The sequence below is a fragment of the Oncorhynchus gorbuscha genome, unplaced genomic scaffold (assembly GCF_021184085.1).
Source record: "Oncorhynchus gorbuscha isolate QuinsamMale2020 ecotype Even-year unplaced genomic scaffold, OgorEven_v1.0 Un_scaffold_1757, whole genome shotgun sequence".
In the NCBI taxonomy this organism is placed as follows: Eukaryota; Metazoa; Chordata; class Actinopteri; order Salmoniformes; family Salmonidae; genus Oncorhynchus; species Oncorhynchus gorbuscha.
The window spans coordinates 27,582-45,000 of NW_025746445.1; the positions used below are offsets into that span (position 1 = coordinate 27,582).

Here is a 17,419-nt window from a genome sequence, read left to right on the forward strand (position 1 = left end):
GCACCCTCTTCCCCTATATAGTGCACTACTGTTAACAAAAGCCCCGTCAAAAGTAGTGCACTAAATAGCGTGCCATTTGGGACACTGCCCTAGAGCAAAATCAGACCTCCTACCTTCTTCTCAAACCTAAAGATACTATCTCTGTAAAGCCAAGAGTCTAACTGAACAGACAGACTGGCCTTAGATAACCTATATTCTTCTCAAACCTAAAGATACTATCTCTGTAAAGCCAAGAGTCTAACTAACTGACAGACTGGCCTTAGATAACCTATATTCTTCTCAAACCTAAAGATACTATCACTGTAAACCCAAGAGTCTAACTGACAGACAGACTGGCCTATCTCTGTATTTATGTTGTGTGAAGCAAAAACATGTGTTTTGAATGTGTCTTGGGGTGTGTTGTGTACATCTGGTGTATGATGTAGCCAATGAAATCAGCCCGGTTTGATTAAAATCTGTAAAACAAATGGTAGTGGTTTCGATTGCAGCTAGTTTATGATTTGAGTGCATCATGGCCTATTTATTACCAGTATAACGTTACTGTATATGGCTCAATGGCGCCATCTAGTGACGGTTTCCCTGAATGTAGTTTTAGTGCTTGTTGTCAGTTAGGAGGAAAGGTGGGCATTTTTTTGTTTTGTTCTTATTTTATTCCTTATACGTCTCTGCTGCATTCACATTGATGAAATATAGATTTTGATATGGATATTTAGTCAAATCTTTGGCGTAAAGTTATAATTTCCCAAATGAAACCAACCAACGGTCGAATCTAAAGCGGTAGCTAACATTAGCTAACAGTTAACCTAGCTAGCTAACATTAGCTAACAGTTAACCTAGCTAGCTAACATTAGCTAACAGTTAACCTAGCTAGCTAACATTAGCTAACAGTTAACCTAGAAAATATTCAATGTAAGTTTGATGTTGTACTTGTATGTGAAATGTACCATTTACATCACGTGTTGGACAGCTTAATTACTTGAAGTAACTAACTATCAAGAAAACACAACTTGCAATTTTTTCGACCACAAATTGTTCTAGCTAACTAACGAGCTTGTCAAGTTAGCTAGGTACAGTACCTAGCTAGCTGTGCTAGCCACTTCGAGTGAGTTAACTAACGTTACCTACATTTAAATGTAAATGTAAATGTTATACCTGGCTCCTGATAGTTTGGTCAGCTACATACATTAGCCCGTGTCTATAACTGTTCTCCAACTACTTGTGTTTTCTCAGACAGACGTCCTTTGCTGTTTATGTATGGTTGAAGACTTGGCTTGTTAGTTAGCCATGTCTCGTTTTACCAGTGCCTTCGTTGCATCTCCTTATAGAAGTGATCAGGCACCAAAACCAACTGATAAGAGGTGAGTGTGCAGACCTGTGCATGTGCAAAAATCTAGATTTATTTTTTGGTCAATTTGTGTTTTCATTCATTCTCTCCCTCCCGCTCTCTCTCTTTTTCTCCCCCTTCCTTTCTATCTTCTCTCTCGTCCCCCTTCTTCTCTCTCTCCCTCTTCCTTTCTATCTTCTCTCTCGTCCCCCTTCTTCTCTCTCTCCCTCTTCCTTTCTATCTTCTCTCTCGTCCCCCTTCTTCTCTCTCTCCCTCTTCCTTTCTATCTCCCCTCTCGTCCCCCTTTTTCTCTCTCCCTCTTCCTTTCTATCTCCCCTCTCGTCCCCCTTCTCCTCTCTCTCCCTCTTCCTTTCTATCTCCCCTCGTCCCCCTCCTCTCGTCTCCCTCGTCCCCCTCTTCCTCTCTCTCCACACTCTTCCTTCCCCCACCCCCACTCTTCCAGGTGGAGTAGGCCTCCAGAGGGCCTTGTTGTACCCCAGGATGTGGAGAGGGGGCTGGGGCCATGGAGTAAGGACCAGGGGCCGTCCAGCTCAGACCCCCCTCTCCCCCCTCAGCTGTGGGGGCCCAAACGGCAGCTAGGCCAGAGTGAGTACTGCACCTCAGATTGCACCCTATTCCCTATATAGTACTTTGCTGCTTTTGTCCAGGGCTCTGTTGGCTGATGGCTTGGCCCAGACGAGGGACACAGCCCTGTAAATACAGCTGTATCTTAGCTTACAACTCTCTCCCTCCCTGCTTCTCCCTCTCTCTCCCACCCTCTTCCCTCTACAGCCAGCCCTGGACCCAGGGTTCCCATGGATACTGCTACCAGGTACAGGATGACCAGCAGACAGCAGACAGGAACAGCTATCCTGGGTGGGTGTACTCACTGTGTGTGTAGTGAGTGTGTGTTACAGGCGAGGCACAGGTCTATAGATGATGATGTTGTGTGTGTGTGTGTGTGCGTGTTGTAGTGCGTGGTTGTCGCAAGCAGAGTCCGCTCCCTCTACAGGGTACAGCTGTAGGGAGACTGGGGCTGTCAGAGGAGGAGGCCAAGGAGCAGATGGAGAACGGTCAGTACCATGTCACTGAGTGTGTGTGTGTGTGAGTAGAGAATGGTCAGTACCATGTTATTGAGTGTGTGTGTGTGTGTGTGTGTGTGTGTGTGTGTGTGTGTGTGTGTGTGTGTGTGTGTGTGTGTGTGTGTGTGTGTGTGTGTGTGTGTGTGTGTGTGTGTGTGTGTGTGTGTGTGTGTGTGTGTGTGTGTGTGTGTGTGTGTGTGTGTGTGTGTGTGTGTGTGTGAGTGAGTAGAGAATGGTCAGTACCATGTTATTGTGCATCACCAATGACACTCTATTCCCTGTAGTGAAAGTATTCACACCTATACACAACACCCCATAATGTCAAAGTGGAATTGTGTTTTTAAAAATATTTAATTTAATGAAAAGCTTAAATGTCTTCAGTAAGTATTTGTTATGGCAACGCCTACATACGTTCAGGAGTAACAATGTGCTTAACAAGTCACATAATAAGGTGCATGGACTCACTCTGTGTGGAATAATAGTGTTTAACATGATTTTAGTTTGACTACCTCATCTTTTATTTATTTCTTTAAAAAAAAAAATGTACCTTTATTTTACTAGGCAAGTCAGTTAAGAACAAATTCTTATTTTCAACGACGGCCTAGGAACAGTGGGTTAACTGCCTGTTCAGGGGCAGAACGACAGATTTGTACCTTGTCAGCTCGGGGATTTGAACTTGCAACCTTCCGGTTACTAGTCCAATGCCGCCCCAGTTGTCTTTGTAACCAACACCTAAATTACAGAGTGAAAAGAAAGAAGCCTGTACAGAAAAATATTCAAAACTGCAAAAATGTGGCAAAGAAATTCACTTTATGTCCTGAATACAAATAATTATGTTTGGGGCAAATCCAACACAATACATCACTGAGTACCACTCTTCATATTTTCAAGCGTGGTGGTGGCTGCATCATGTTATGGGTATGCTTGTCATCGGCAAGAATTAGGGAGTTTTTAGGCTCAAAAGAAACAGAATGGAGCTAGGCAAAGGCAAAGTCCTATTTTTTATTTCACCTTTATTTAACCAGGTAGGCTAGTTGAGAACAAGTTCTCATTTACAACTGCAACCTGGCCAAGATAAAGCAAAGCAGTGCGACAAGAACAACAACACAGATTTACACATAAACAAACCGAGTCAATAACACAATAGAAAAAATATATGTACAGTGTATGCAAATGTAGAAGATTAGGGAGGTAAGGCAATAAATAGGCCATAGAGGCAAAATAATTACAATTTAGCAGTTTAACACTGGAGCGATAGATGTGCAGATGATGATGTGCAAGTAGAGATACTGGGGTGCAAAAAGAGCAAGAGCATAAATAACAATATGGGGATGAGGTAGTTGGGTGTGCTGTTTACAGATGGGCTGTGTACAGTTTCAGTGATCGGAAAGCTGCTCTGACAGCTGATATTTCTGTATTTCATTTTCAATAAAATTTGCTATAATAAAAAAAATCTAAAAACATGTTTTCATTTTGTCATTATGTGTAGATGGAAATACATATATTTAATCGATTCAGGCTACAATCTCAACAAAATGTGGAATAAGTCGAGGGGTTTGAATACTTTCCGAAGGCACTTCTTTTGACGTTTTGAGCCGTTCCTCCTCCATTGAAAAAACGTCTTGTTCTACACAAAGCTGTTCTTCCTCCTCCTCTATTGAAAAACAACGTCTTGTTCTACACAAAGCTGTTCCTCCTCCTCCTCTATTGAAAAACAACGTCTTGTTCTACACAAAGCTGTTCCTCCTCCTCCTCCTCTATTGAAAAACAACGTCTTGTTCTGCACAAAGCTGTTCCTCCTCCTCCCTCTATTGAAAAACAACGTCTTGTTCTACACAAAGCTGTTCCTCCTCCTCCTCTATTGAAAAACAACGTCTTGTTCTACACAAAGCTGTTCCTCCTCCTCCTCTATTGAAAAACAACGTCTTGTTCTACACAAAGCTGTTCCTCCTCCTCCTCTATTGAAAAACAATGTTGTTCTTGTTCTAACAAAGCTGTTCTTGTCCTCCTCCTCTATTGAAAAACAACGCTTGTTCTACACAAAGCTGTTCCTCCTCCTCCTCTATTGAAAAACAATGTCTTGTTCTACACAAAGCTGTTCCTCCTCCTCCTCTATTGAAAAACAACGTCTTGTTCTACACAAAGCTGTTCCTCCTCCTCCTCCTCTATTGAAAAACAACGTCTTGTTCTACACAAAGCTGTTCCTCCTCCTCCTCTATTGAAAAACAACGTCTTGTTCTACACAAAGCTGTTCCTCCTCCTCCTCTATTGAAAAACAACGTCTTGTTCTACACAAAGCTGTTCCTCCTCCTCCTCCTCTATTGAAAAACAACGTCTTGTTCTACACAAAGCTGTTCCTCCTCCTCCTCCTCTATTGAAAAACAACGTCTTGTTCTTCACAAAGCTGTTCCTCCTCCTCCTCCTCTATTGAAAAACAACGTCTTGTTCTTCACAAAGCTGTTCCTCCTCCTCTATTGAAAAACAACGTCTTGTTCTACACAAAGCTGTTCGTGCTCCAGTCATATGATACAGTCCCAAAAGGGGCATACTTTTCTCCATACTTTCTACAAGGTGTTAGTTTGTTTAAGTTTACACTGAATGTGTTTTTCCAACCCCTAGAGTTTTATTTGACACTGTACGGCCTTAGGCTGCATGAAATAAAAACACTTTGGCAGCCCGCCCTAGAATTTCATATGCAGAAAAAACATCCTGATAAGGAAATAGGGTGCCATTTGGGATATAACCTTCCTCTATCGCTCTCCTGTTGAGCAGACACAGTGGAGTTGGTGAGAGAGCTGGTTGCCATTTGGGAAATAACCTTCCTCTGCCCTATCGCTCTCCTGTTGAGCAGACACAGTGGAGTTGGTGAGAGAGCTGGTTGTCATTTGGGATATAACCTTCCTCTATCGCTCTCCTGTTGAGCAGACACAGTGGAGTTGGTGAGAGAGCTGGTTGCCATTTGGGAGATAACCTTCCTCTATCGCTCTCCTGTTGAGCAGACACCGTGGAGTTGGTGAGAGAGCTGGTTACCATGCCGTCCAGGGACAGAGTCAAAGCTGTACGAGGCCTTCCTGTAAGTCTGGGGGAACGCAGAAACATCAGGTAAACACACATTATGACGCATTCAACTACTTTACACAGAGACAAACCAATATGTTATTTTTTATTTTATTTATTTAACTAGGCAGGTCAGTTAAGAACAAATTCTTATTTTCAATGACGGCCTAGGAACAGTGGGTTAACTGCCTGTTCAGAACAACAGATTTTGTACCTTGTCAGCTTGGGGATTTGAACTTGCAACCTTTCGATTACAAGTCCAATGCTCTAACCACTAGGCCACCCTTGTTATGGGCTCATATCCACCAAGAGTCTCAGAGTAGAGGTACTGATCTAGGATCAGTTTAGCCTTTTAGATCATAATGATTAAAACCCATATGGACAGATCTCAGATCAGCATTTAAAGGTCCTGGTTTGTTACAGTAGTCTCTCTACAATGCATCTCAAATAGCACCCTATTCCCTATATATATATATCAGAGGTGTATATATACAGTGGGGCAAAAAAGTATTTAGTCAGCCACCAATTGTGCAAGTTCTCCCACTTAAAAAGATGAGGCCTGTAATTTTCATCATAGGTGCACTTCAACTATGACAGACAAAATGAGAAAACAAATCCAGAAAATCTTTCCTCATCAATCTACACACAATATTCCATAATGACAAAGCAATTTTTTAAAATAAAAAATCTAAAACTAAAATAATACATCAGCTCGGGGGTTTGAACTCGCAACTTTCCGGTTACTAGTCCTACACTCTAACCACTAGGCTACCCTGCCACCTCTACACTCTAACCACTAGGCTACCCTGACTCCACTCTAAACTAGACTCTACACTCTAACCACTAGACTCTACACTCTAACCACTAGACTCTACACTCTAACCACTAGACTCTACACTCTAACCACTAGACTCTACACTCTAACCACTAGACTCTACACTCTAACCACTAGACTCTACACTCTAACCACTAGACTCTACACTCTAACCACTGCAGACTCTAGCACTAACCACTAGACCTCTTTGGTTGTTCTGGCTAACTGTTCACTAGACTCTACACTCTCAACCACTAATGACCATAGGTTTAACCACTCTCTACACTCTAACCACTAGACTCTACACTCTAACCACTAGACTCTACACTCTAACCACTAGACTCTACACTCTAACCACTAGGCTACCCTGCCACCTCTACACTCTAACCACTAGGCTACCCTGCCAACTCTACACTCTAACCACTAGACTCTACACTCTAACCACTAGACTCTACACTCTAACCACTAGACTCTACACTCTAACCACTAGACTCTACACTCTAACCACTAGACTCTACACTCTAACCACTAGACTCTACACTCTAACCACTGCAGTGAGCTCCATAAGTATCAGGACAGACCTGTTTGGTTGTTCTGGCTCTGTTCTCCAGCACTTTGGATCTCAAACGATACAATGACCATGAGGTTTAAAGTGCAGAGTGCGGACAGTCGGCTTTAAGTTGAAGGTATTTTACAGACGCACAAATACAATACCAACAAGACATGCTAACCTCTCACCGTTACAATTACAGGGGAGGTTAGCATTTTTGGGGGGGGAGGGTATGACATTTATGCCTCTAACTTTCTCACTCATCATTATTCACAATTCATTGGAGTCTATTTGTCTATCTGTCTATCTGTCTATCTGTCTATCTGTCTATCTGTCTATCTGTCTATCTGTCTATCTGTCTATCTGTCTATCTTCATTGGAGTCTATCTGTCTATCTGTCTATCTGTCTATCTGTCTATCTGTCTATCTGTCTATCTGTCTATCTGTCTATCTGTCTATCTGTCTATCTGTCTATCTGTCTATCTGTCTATTGTCTATCTGTCTATCTGTCTATCTGTCTATCTTCATTGGAGTCTATCTGTCTATCTGTCTATCTGTCTATCTGTCTATCTGTCTATCTGTCTATCTGTCTATCTGTCTATCTGTCTATCTGTCTATCTGTCTATCTGTCTATCTGTCTATCTGTCTATCTGTCTATCTGTCTATCTTCATTGGAGTCTATCTGTCTATCTGTCTATCTGTCTATCTGTCTATCTGTCTATCTGTCTATCTTCATTGGAGTCTATCTGTCTATCTGTCTATCTTCATTGGAGTCTATCTGTCTATCTGTCTATCTGTCTATCTGTCTATCTGTCTATCTGTCTATCTGTCTATCTGTCTATCTTCATTGGAGTCTATCTGTCTATCTGTCTATCTGTCTATCTGTCTATCTGTCTATCTGTCTATCTGTCTATCTGTCTATCTGTCTATCTTCATTGGAGTCTATCTGTCTATCTGTCTATCTTCATTGGAGTCTATCTGTCTATCTGTCTATCTGTCTATCTGTCTATCTGTCTATCTGTCTATCTGTCTATCTTCATTGGAGTCTATCTGTCTATCTGTCTATCTGTCTATCTTCATTGGAGTCTATTTGTCTATCTGTCTATCTGTCTATCTTCATTGGAGTCTATCTGTCTATCTGTCTATCTTCATTGGAGTCTATCTGTCTATCTGTCTATCTTCATTGTCTATCTGTCATCTGTCTATCTTCATTGGAGTCTATCTGTCTATCTTCATTGGAGTCTATCTGTCTATCTGTCTATCTTCATTGGAGTCTATCTGTCTATCTGTCTATCTTCATTGGAGTCTATCTGTCTATCTGTCTATCTGTCTATCTTCATTGTCTATCTGTCTATCTGTCTATCTTCATTGGAGTCTATTTGTCTATCTGTCTATCTGTCTATCTTCATTGGAGTCTATCTGTCTATCTGTCTATCTTCATTGGAGTCTATCTGTCTATCTTCATTGTCTATCTGTCTATCTGTCTATCTGTCTATCTTCATTGGAGTCTATCTGTCTATCTGTCTATCTTCATTGGAGTCTATCTGTCTATCTGTCTATCTGTAATCATGGTAGCATCCACATTAATGTAGAAGTGTTTAGAAACATCATCTATTCTTATTTACAATAAAAGTGACTCCAAAATGACACTACATTATTTACCCTTCATTTCTATTGGGCACCAAATCATCTGACACAACCAAAACAAACAGCAAATACAACCAACCAGTTTGTAGAGTCACAGGGTTGATGTAGTCACTGTGTGCTAGAAATATGGGACCAAATACTCAACTTTAAACTACTACTAAACTAAGTGAATTTGCCCCAATACTTTTGGTCCCCTAAAATGGGAGGACTATGTACAAGAAGTGCTGTAATATCTAAACGGGTCACCCAATATGAATGACAATACCCTCAAATTAAAGCTGACAGTCTGCACTTTAACCTCATAGTCATTGTATCATTTCAAAGTGCTGGAGTACATTTACATTTACATTTAAGTCATTTAGCAGACGCTCTTATCCAGAGCGACTTACAAATTGGTGCATTCACCTTATGACATCCAGTGGAACAGTCACTTTACAATAGTGCATCTAAATCTTAAAGGGGGGTGAGAGGGATTACTTATCCTATCCTAGGTATTCCTTAGAGGTGGGGTTTCAGGTGTCTCTGGAAGGTGGTGATTGACTCAGAGCCAGAACAACCAACAATATGGCCCGATGCCTTTAGGAGCTCACTGTAAATTGCACAAGAATGATACATTTATGCATTTTTTTAAAGGTTGGGTGGCCTATAGGTTTCTCTTAATTCAACCCACCTGCCCGATATGAACACAATATTTAATGACCCTAAACCCACCCGCCCTGCAGATATAACTGCGGGGACTGCGGACTATGGGTCAACCGTCTCATCACTACTGTGTGTTTCCAGGTGCCGTGTCTTAGCAGAGAAGTTCTCCAGGAGGAGTCTAGAGAGAACGAGCTGCACTGACTGTTGGGAGCAGATCTCACTGGTCAGAACCCATATCCTGTAGTAGTCACTAGATAGACATGTTAGAGAGGATACTGGTCAGAACCCATATCCTGTAGTAGTCAGAGAACCCATATCCTGTATTAGTCACTAGATAGACATGTTAGAGAGGATACTGGTCAGAACCCATATCCTGTAGTAGTCACTAGATAGACATGTTAGAGAAGACACTGGTCAGAACCCATATCCTGTAGTAGTCACTAGATAGACATGTTAGAGAGGATACTGGTCAGAACCCATATCCTGTAGTAGTCAGAGAACCCATATCCTGTATTAGTCACTAGATAGACATGTTAGAGAGGACACTGGTCAGAACCCATATCCTGTAGTAGTCACTAGATAGACATGTTAGAGAGGACACTGGTCAGAACCCATATCCTGTAGTAGTCACTAGATAGACATGTTAGAGAGGACACGGGTCAGAACCCATATCCTGTAGTAGTCACTAGATAGCCATGTTAGAGAAGACACTGGTCAGAACCCATATCCTGTAGTAGTCACTACATAGACATGTTAGAGAGGACACTGGTCAGAACCCATATCCTGTAGTAGTCAGAGAACCCATGTCCTGTAGTAGTCACTCGATGGACATGTTAGAGAGGACACTGGTCAGAACCCATATCCTGTAGTAGTCACTAGATAGACATGTTAGAGAGGATACTGGTCAGAACCCATATCCTGTAGTAGTCAGAGAACCCATGTCCTGTAGTAGTCACTAGATAGACATGTTAGAGAGGACACTGGTCAGAACCCATATCCTGTAGTAGTCAGAGAACCCATGTCCTGTAGTAGTCACTAGATAGACATGTTAGAGAGGATACTGGTCAGAACCCATATCCTGTAGTAGTCACTAGATAGACATGTTAGAGAGGACACCTATCCTGTAGTAGTCACTAGATAGACATGTTAGAGAGGACACTGGTCAGAACCCATATCCTGTAGTAGTCACTAGATAGACATGTTAGAGAGGACACTGGTCAGAACCCATATCCTGTAGTAGTCACTAGATAGACATGTTAGAGAGGACACTGGTCAGAACCCATATCCTGTAGTAGTCTGTCCTGTAGTAGTCACTAGATAGACATGTTAGAGAGGACACTGGTCAGAACCCATATCCTGTAGTAGTCAGAGAACCCATGTCCTGTAGTAGTCAGAGAACCCATGTCCTGTAGTAGTCACTAGATAGACATGTCTCTGTCTCTCTCAGTCTGTTCGTAGGTGCAGCAGCGTGGTGTTTTTCAGACAGTCTCTCTCTCTGTGGCGCGGTTCTCTGAGGGAGATCAGTGGAAGGTTTGGTTCTGCTGTTCTCTGCTACTTCCTGTTTCTAAGATGGCTGCTCCTCTTCAACCTCCTCTCCTCCCTCCTCAACCTCTCCTTCATCACGTTGCCGTGGGCGTTGCTTAGCACCGACACTCAGGGCGCCGGGACAACTGCCGGGTTCAGGGGACTGGAGCTCCTCACTGGAGTGGTGAGTGGACACACTGACACGGACACATGCAAACATATAGGATAGACAGACACACACAAATACACACTCTGTTTTAAAGATGCAGTAACTAAGTCTAAAGTGTCATCTGTCTGTCTGTCTGTCTGTCTGTCTGTCTGTCTGTCTGTCTGTCTGTCTGTCTGTCTGTCTGTCTGTCTGTCTGTCTGTCTGTCTGTCTGTCTGTCTCTCTCTCTCTCTCTCTCTCTCTCTCTCTCTCTCTCTCTCTCTCTCTCTCTCTCTCTCTCTCCCTGCCTCTCCCCGTCTCTGTCTCCCCATACCTCTCTCCCTGTCTCTCTCTCCCTGCCTCTCCCCGTCTCTGTCTCCCCATACCTCTCTCCCTGTCTCTCTCTCCCTGCCTCTCCCCGTCTCTGTCTCCCCATACCTCTCTCCCTGTCTCTCTCTCCCTGCCTCTCCCCGTCTCTGTCTCCCCATACCTCTCTCCCTGTCTCTCTCTCCCTGCCTCTCCCCGTCTCTGTCTCCCCATACCTCTCTCTCTCTCTCCCTGTCTCTCTCTGCCTCTCTCCCTGTCTATCTCTCTCCCTGCCTCTCCCCGTCTCTGTCTCCCCATACCTCTCTCTCTCTCTCTCTCTCTCTCTCTCTCTCTCTCTCTCTCTCTCTCTCTCTCCTCTGCTTCCTGTCTCTCTCTCTCCCTGCCTCTCCCCGTCTCTGTCTCCCCATACCTCTCTCTCTCTCTCTCTCTCTCTCTCTCTCTCTCTCTCCCTGTCTCTCTCTGCCTCTCTCCCTGTCTATCTCTCTCCCTGCCTCTTCCCGTCTCTGTCTCCCCATACCTCTCTCTCTCTCTCTCTCTCTCTCTCTCTCTGTCTCTCTCTCTCTCTCTCCCTCTCTCTCCCTGTCCTCTCTGCCTCTCTCCCTGTCTATCTCTCTCCCTGCCTCTTCCCGTCTCTGTCTCCCCATACCTCTCTCCCTGTCTCTCTCTCTCCCTGCCTCTCTCCCTGTCTCTCTTCCTGCCTCTCTCCCTGTCTCTCTCCTTGTCTCTCTCTCTCCCCGTCTCTGTCTCCCCATACCTCTCTCTCTCTCTCTCCCTGTCTCTCTCTGCCTCTCTCCCTGTCTATCTCTCTCCCTGCCTCTCCCCGTCTCTATCTCCTCATACCTCTCTCCCTGTCTCTCTCTCCCTGCCTCTCCCCGTCTCTGTCTCCCCATACCTCTCTCCCTGTCTCTCTCTCCCTGCCTCTCCCCGTCTCTGTCTCCCCATACCTCTCTCTCTCTCTCTCTCTCTCTCCCTGTCTCTCTCTCTCTCTGTCTCTCTCCCTGTCTCTCTCTCCCTGCCTCTCCCCGTCTCTGTCTCCCCATACCTCTCTCTCTCTCTCTCTCTCTCTCTCTCTCTCTCTCTGTCTCTCTCTCTGTCTCTCTCCCTGTCTCTCTCTATCCCTGTCTCTCTCTCTTCCTCTCTCCCTGTCTCTCTCTCTTCCTCTCTCCCTGTCTATCTCTCTCCCTGTCTCTCCCCGTCTCTGTCTCCCCATACCCCTCTCCCTGTCTCTCTCTCCCTGTCTGTCTGTCTGCCTCTTTCCATGTCTCTCTCCGTGTGTGTGTGCCTGTCTGTCTGCCTCTTTCCATGTCTCTTTCCGTGTGTGTGTGTGTGTGTGTGCCTGTCTGTCTGTCTGTCTGTCTGCCTCTTTCCGTGTGTGTGTGTGTGTGTAGGGGTGGTTCAACGTGTCCATGCTGTACTATGGTGTCTACAGCAGTAACAGTGTGCTGTCTAGTTATAACATCCAGCTGGCTTACCTCTTTACCATCACCTCCTACATGCTGCTCTGTGGAGCCTCAGTCATATACAGGTAATACTGTCTGTCTGTCTGTCTGTCTGTCTGTCTGTCTGTCTGTCTGTCTGTCTGTCTGTCTGTCTGTCTGTCTGTCTGTCTGTCTGTCTGTCTGTCTGTCTGTCTGTCTGTCTGTCTCGTCTCGTCTCGTCTGTCTGTCTGTCTCTCTCTCGTCTGTCTCTCTCGGTCTCGGTCCGGTCATGCTGCTCTGTGGAGCCTCGGTCGTCGGTCGGTCGGTCGGTCGGTAATCTCGTCTCGGTCTGTCTCGGTCGGTCGTCTGTCTCCGTCGGTCGTCCGTCGGTCGTCGGTCTCGTTCGGTCGGTCGGTCGGTCGGTCTCGGTCGGTCGGTCGGTCGGTCGTCTCCCATCGGTCGTCGTCCTGTCAAGGTCAGCTGTCTGTCTGTCTCTTCTGTCTGTCTGTCTGTCTTCTGTCTGTCTGTCTGTCTGTCTGTCTGTCTGTCTGTCTGTCTGTCTGTCTGTCTGTCTGTACTGTCTCTTCCTGTCTGTCTGTCTGTCTGTCTGTCTGTCTGTCTGTCTGTCTGTCTGTCTGTCTGTCTGTCTGTCTGTCTGTCTGTCTGTCTGTCTGTCTGTCTGTCTGTCTGTCTGTCTGTCTGTCTGTCTGTCTGTCTGTCTGTCTGTCTGTCTGTCTGTCTGTCTGTCTGTCTGTCTGTCTGTCTGTCTGTCTGTCTGTCTGTCTGTCTGTCTGTCTGTCTGTCTGTCTGTCTGTCTGTCTGTCTGTCTGTCTGTCTGATCTCCTACCCTACATGCTGCTCTGTGGAGCCTCAGTCATATACAGGTAATACTGTCTGTCTGTCTGTCTGTCTGTCTGTCTGTCTGTCTGTCTGTCTGTCTGATCTCCTACCCTACATGCTGCTCTGTGGATCCCCATTAGTCCTGTCTGTCTGTCTGTCCGTCTGTCCGTCTCCGTCTTCCTGGGGTTTATTATGGATCCCCATTAGTTCCTGTCAAGGCAGCAGCTACTCTTCCTGGGGTTTATTATGGATCCCCATTAGTTCCTGCCAAGGCAGCAGCTACTCTTCCTGGGGTTTATTATGGATCCCCATTAGTTCCTGCCAAGGCAGCAGCTACTCTTCCTGGGGTTTATTATGGATCCCCATTAGTTCCTGTCAAGGCAGCAGCTACTCTTCCTGGGGTTTATTATGGATCCCCATTAGTTCCTGCCAAGGCAGCAGCTACTCTTCCTGGGGTTTATTATGGATCCCCATTAGTTCCTGTCAAGGCAGCAGCTACTCTTCCTGGGGTTTATTATGGATCCCCATTAGTTCCTGTCAAGGCAGCAGCTACTCTTCCTGGGGTTTATTATGGATCCCCATTAGTTCCTGCCAGGGCAGCAGCTACTCTTCCTGGGGTTTATCATGGATCCCCATTAGTTCCTGTCAAGGCAGCAGCTACTCTTCCTGTGGTTTATTATGGATCCCCATTAGTTCCTGCCAGGGCAGCAGCTACTCTTCCTGGGGTTTATCACCCCATTAGTTCCTGTAAAGGCAAATACACAACTGGGGTTTATTATGGATCCCCATTAGTTCCTGTCAAGGCAGCAGCTACTCTTCCTGGGGTTTATTATGGATCCCCATTAGTTCCTGCCAGGGCAGCAGCTACTCTTCCTGGGGTTTATTATGGATCCCCATTAGTTCCTGCCAAGGCAGCAGCTACTCTTCCTGGGGTTTATTATGGATCCCCCATTAGTTCCTGTCAATGCAGCAGCTACTCTTCCTGTGGTTTATATATGGAGGATCCCCAGTCAAGGCAGCAGCTACTCTTCCTGGGGTTTATTATGATCCCCCATTAGTTCCTGGCAGGAACAGGGATCCCCATTAGTTCCTGCCAATGTCTGGCCCTGAGGCACCCCTCCGGAACGGGGCGGGGCCAATAAGTAGACCGGAGGAACAGTCCCATGGTCAGAAAAAATGAGGAACAGTCCCTGGCGTCTACACAGTAAACAAATACACAACTGACTTTCAGCTTGTAGGGAAGGACATTCAACATGTATGGCACTGACACAAATGACTGATAATATGGAGGAACAGTCAGCATGACTGATATTATGGAGGAACAGTCAGTCAGCATGCCAGATAATATGGAGGAACAGTCAGCATGCCAGATATTATGGAGGAACAGTCAGTCAGCATGCCAGATAATATGGAGGAACAGTCAGCATGACAGATATTATAGAGGAACAGTCAGCATGCCAGATAATATGGAGGAACAGTCAGCATGACAGATATTATAGAGGAACAGTCAGCATGACAGATATTATGGAGGAACAGTCAGTCAGCATGCCAGATATTATGGAGGAACAGTCAGCATGCCAGATATTATAGAGGAACAGTCAGCATGCCAGATATTATAGAGGAACAGTCAGCATGCCAGATATTATAGAGGAACAGTCAGTCAGCATGCCAGATATTATGGAGGAACAGTCAGCATGCCAGATATTATAGAGGAACAGTCAGCATGCCAGATATTATAGAGGAACAGTCAGCATGCCAGATATTATGGAGGAACAGTCAGCATGCCAGATATTATAGAGGAACAGTCAGCATGCCAGATATTATAGAGGAACAGTCAGCATGCCAGATATTATAGAGGAACAGTCAGCATGACAGATATTATGGAGGAACAGTCAGCATGACAGATATTATAGAGGAACAGTCAGCATGCCAGATATTATAGAGGAACAGTCAGCATGCCAGATATTATAGAGGAACAGTCAGTCAGCATGACAGATATTATAGAGGAACAGTCAGCATGCCAGATATTATAGAGGAACAGTCAGCATGCCAGATATTATAGAGGAACAGTCAGCATGCCAGATATTATAGAGGAACAGTCAGCATGACAGATATTATGGAGGAACAGTCAGCATGCCAGATAATATGGAGGAACAGTCAGTCAGCATGCCAGATATTATGGAGGAACAGTCAGCATGCCAGATATTATAGAGGAACAGTCAGCATGACAGATATTATGGAGGAACAGTCAGCATGACAGATATTATGGAGGAACAGTCAGCATGACAGATATTATGGAGGAACAGTCAGCATAACAGATATTATGGAGGAACAGTCAGCATGCCAGATATTATAGAGGAACAGTCAGTCAGCATGACAGATATTATGGAGGAACAGTCAGCATGACAGATATTATGGAGGAACAGTCAGCATGACAGATATTATAGAGGAACAGTCAGCATGCCAGATATTATAGAGGAACAGTCAGCATGCCAGATATTATAGAGGAACAGTCAGCATGACAGATATTATGGAGGAACAGTCAGCATGCCAGATAATATGGAGGAACAGTCAGTCAGCATGCCAGATATTATGGAGGAACAGTCAGCATGACAGATATTATGGAGGAACAGTCAGCATGCCAGATAATATGGAGGAACAGTCAGTCAGCATGACAGATATTATAGAGGAACAGTCAGCATGACAGATAATATGGAGGAACAGTCAGCATGCCAGATATTATAGAGGAACAGTCAGCATGACAGATATTATGGAGGAACAGTCAGCATGCCAGATATTATAGAGGAACAGTCAGCATGACAGATATTATAGAGGAACAGTCAGTCAGCATGACAGATATTATAGAGGAACAGTCAGTCAGCATGACAGATATTATGGAGGAACAGTCAGCATGACAGATATTATGGAGGAACAGTCAGTCAGCATGCCAGATATTATAGAGGAACAGTCAGCATGACAGATATTATGGAGGAACAGTCAGCATGACAGATATTATGGAGGAACAGTCAGCATGCCAGATATTATGGAGGAACAGTCAGTCAGCATGCCAGATATTATAGAGGAACAGTCAGCATGACAGATATTATGGAGGAACAGTCAGCATGACATATATTATGGAGGAACAGTCAGCATGACAGATATTATAGAGGAACAGTCAGCATGACAGATATTATGGAGGAACAGTCAGCATGACAGATATTATGGAGGAACAGTCAGCATGCCAGATATTATGGAGGAACAGTCAGCATGACAGATATTATGGAGGAACAGTCAGCATGACAGATATTATGGAGGAACAGTCAGCATGACAGATATTATAGAGGAACAGTCAGTCAGCATGCCAGATAATATGGAGGAACAGTCAGCATGCCAGATATTATGGAGGAACAGTCAGTCAGCATGCCAGATATTATAGAGGAACAGTCAGCATGACAGATATTATGGAGGAACAGTCAGCATGACAGATATTATGGAGGAACAGTCAGCATGACAAATATTATAGAGGAACAGTCAGCATGACAGATATTATGGAGGAACAGTCAGCATGACAGATATTATGGAGGAACAGTCAGCATGACAGATATTATGGAGGAACAGTCAGCATGACAGATATTATGGAGGAACAGTCAGCATGACAGATATTATGGAGGAACAGTCAGCATGACAGATATTATGGAGGAACAGTCAGCATGACAGATATTATGGAGGAACAGTCAGCATGACAGATATTATGGAGGAACAGTCAGCATGACAGATATTATGGAGGAACAGTCAGCATGACAGATATTATAGAGGAACAGTCAGCATGACAGATATTATGGAGGAACAGTCAGCATGCCAGATAATATGGAGGAACAGTCAGCATGACAGATATTATAGAGGAACAGTCAGTCAGCATGACTGATAATATGGAGGAACAGTCACCATGACAGATATTATGGAGGAACAGTCAGTCAGCATGCCAGATAATATGGAGGAACAGTCAGTCAGCATGCCAGATATTATAGAGGAACAGTCAGTCAGCATG

At 44.5% G+C, this 17,419-nt stretch overlaps 1 protein-coding gene across 1 annotated transcript in view; it reads left to right on the forward strand.

Moving 5' to 3' along the window:
- The first annotated feature begins 571 nt into the window (after positions 1-571).
- The window catches only part of LOC124024171 (transmembrane channel-like protein 5), a 49,500-nt gene continuing 32,652 nt past the window's right edge, over positions 572-17,419 (forward strand). Inside the window, exons 1-9 of the mRNA XM_046338160.1 lie at positions 572-620; positions 1,231-1,358; positions 1,788-1,930; positions 2,117-2,200; positions 2,299-2,397; positions 5,406-5,508; positions 9,258-9,339; positions 10,564-10,824; positions 12,502-12,638. Coding sequence (XP_046194116.1) covers positions 1,285-1,358; positions 1,788-1,930; positions 2,117-2,200; positions 2,299-2,397; positions 5,406-5,508; positions 9,258-9,339; positions 10,564-10,824; positions 12,502-12,638 — 983 coding nt within the window. The 5' untranslated portion in view covers positions 572-620; positions 1,231-1,284. The remainder of the gene's footprint in view (positions 621-1,230; positions 1,359-1,787; positions 1,931-2,116; positions 2,201-2,298; positions 2,398-5,405; positions 5,509-9,257; positions 9,340-10,563; positions 10,825-12,501; positions 12,639-17,419) is intronic.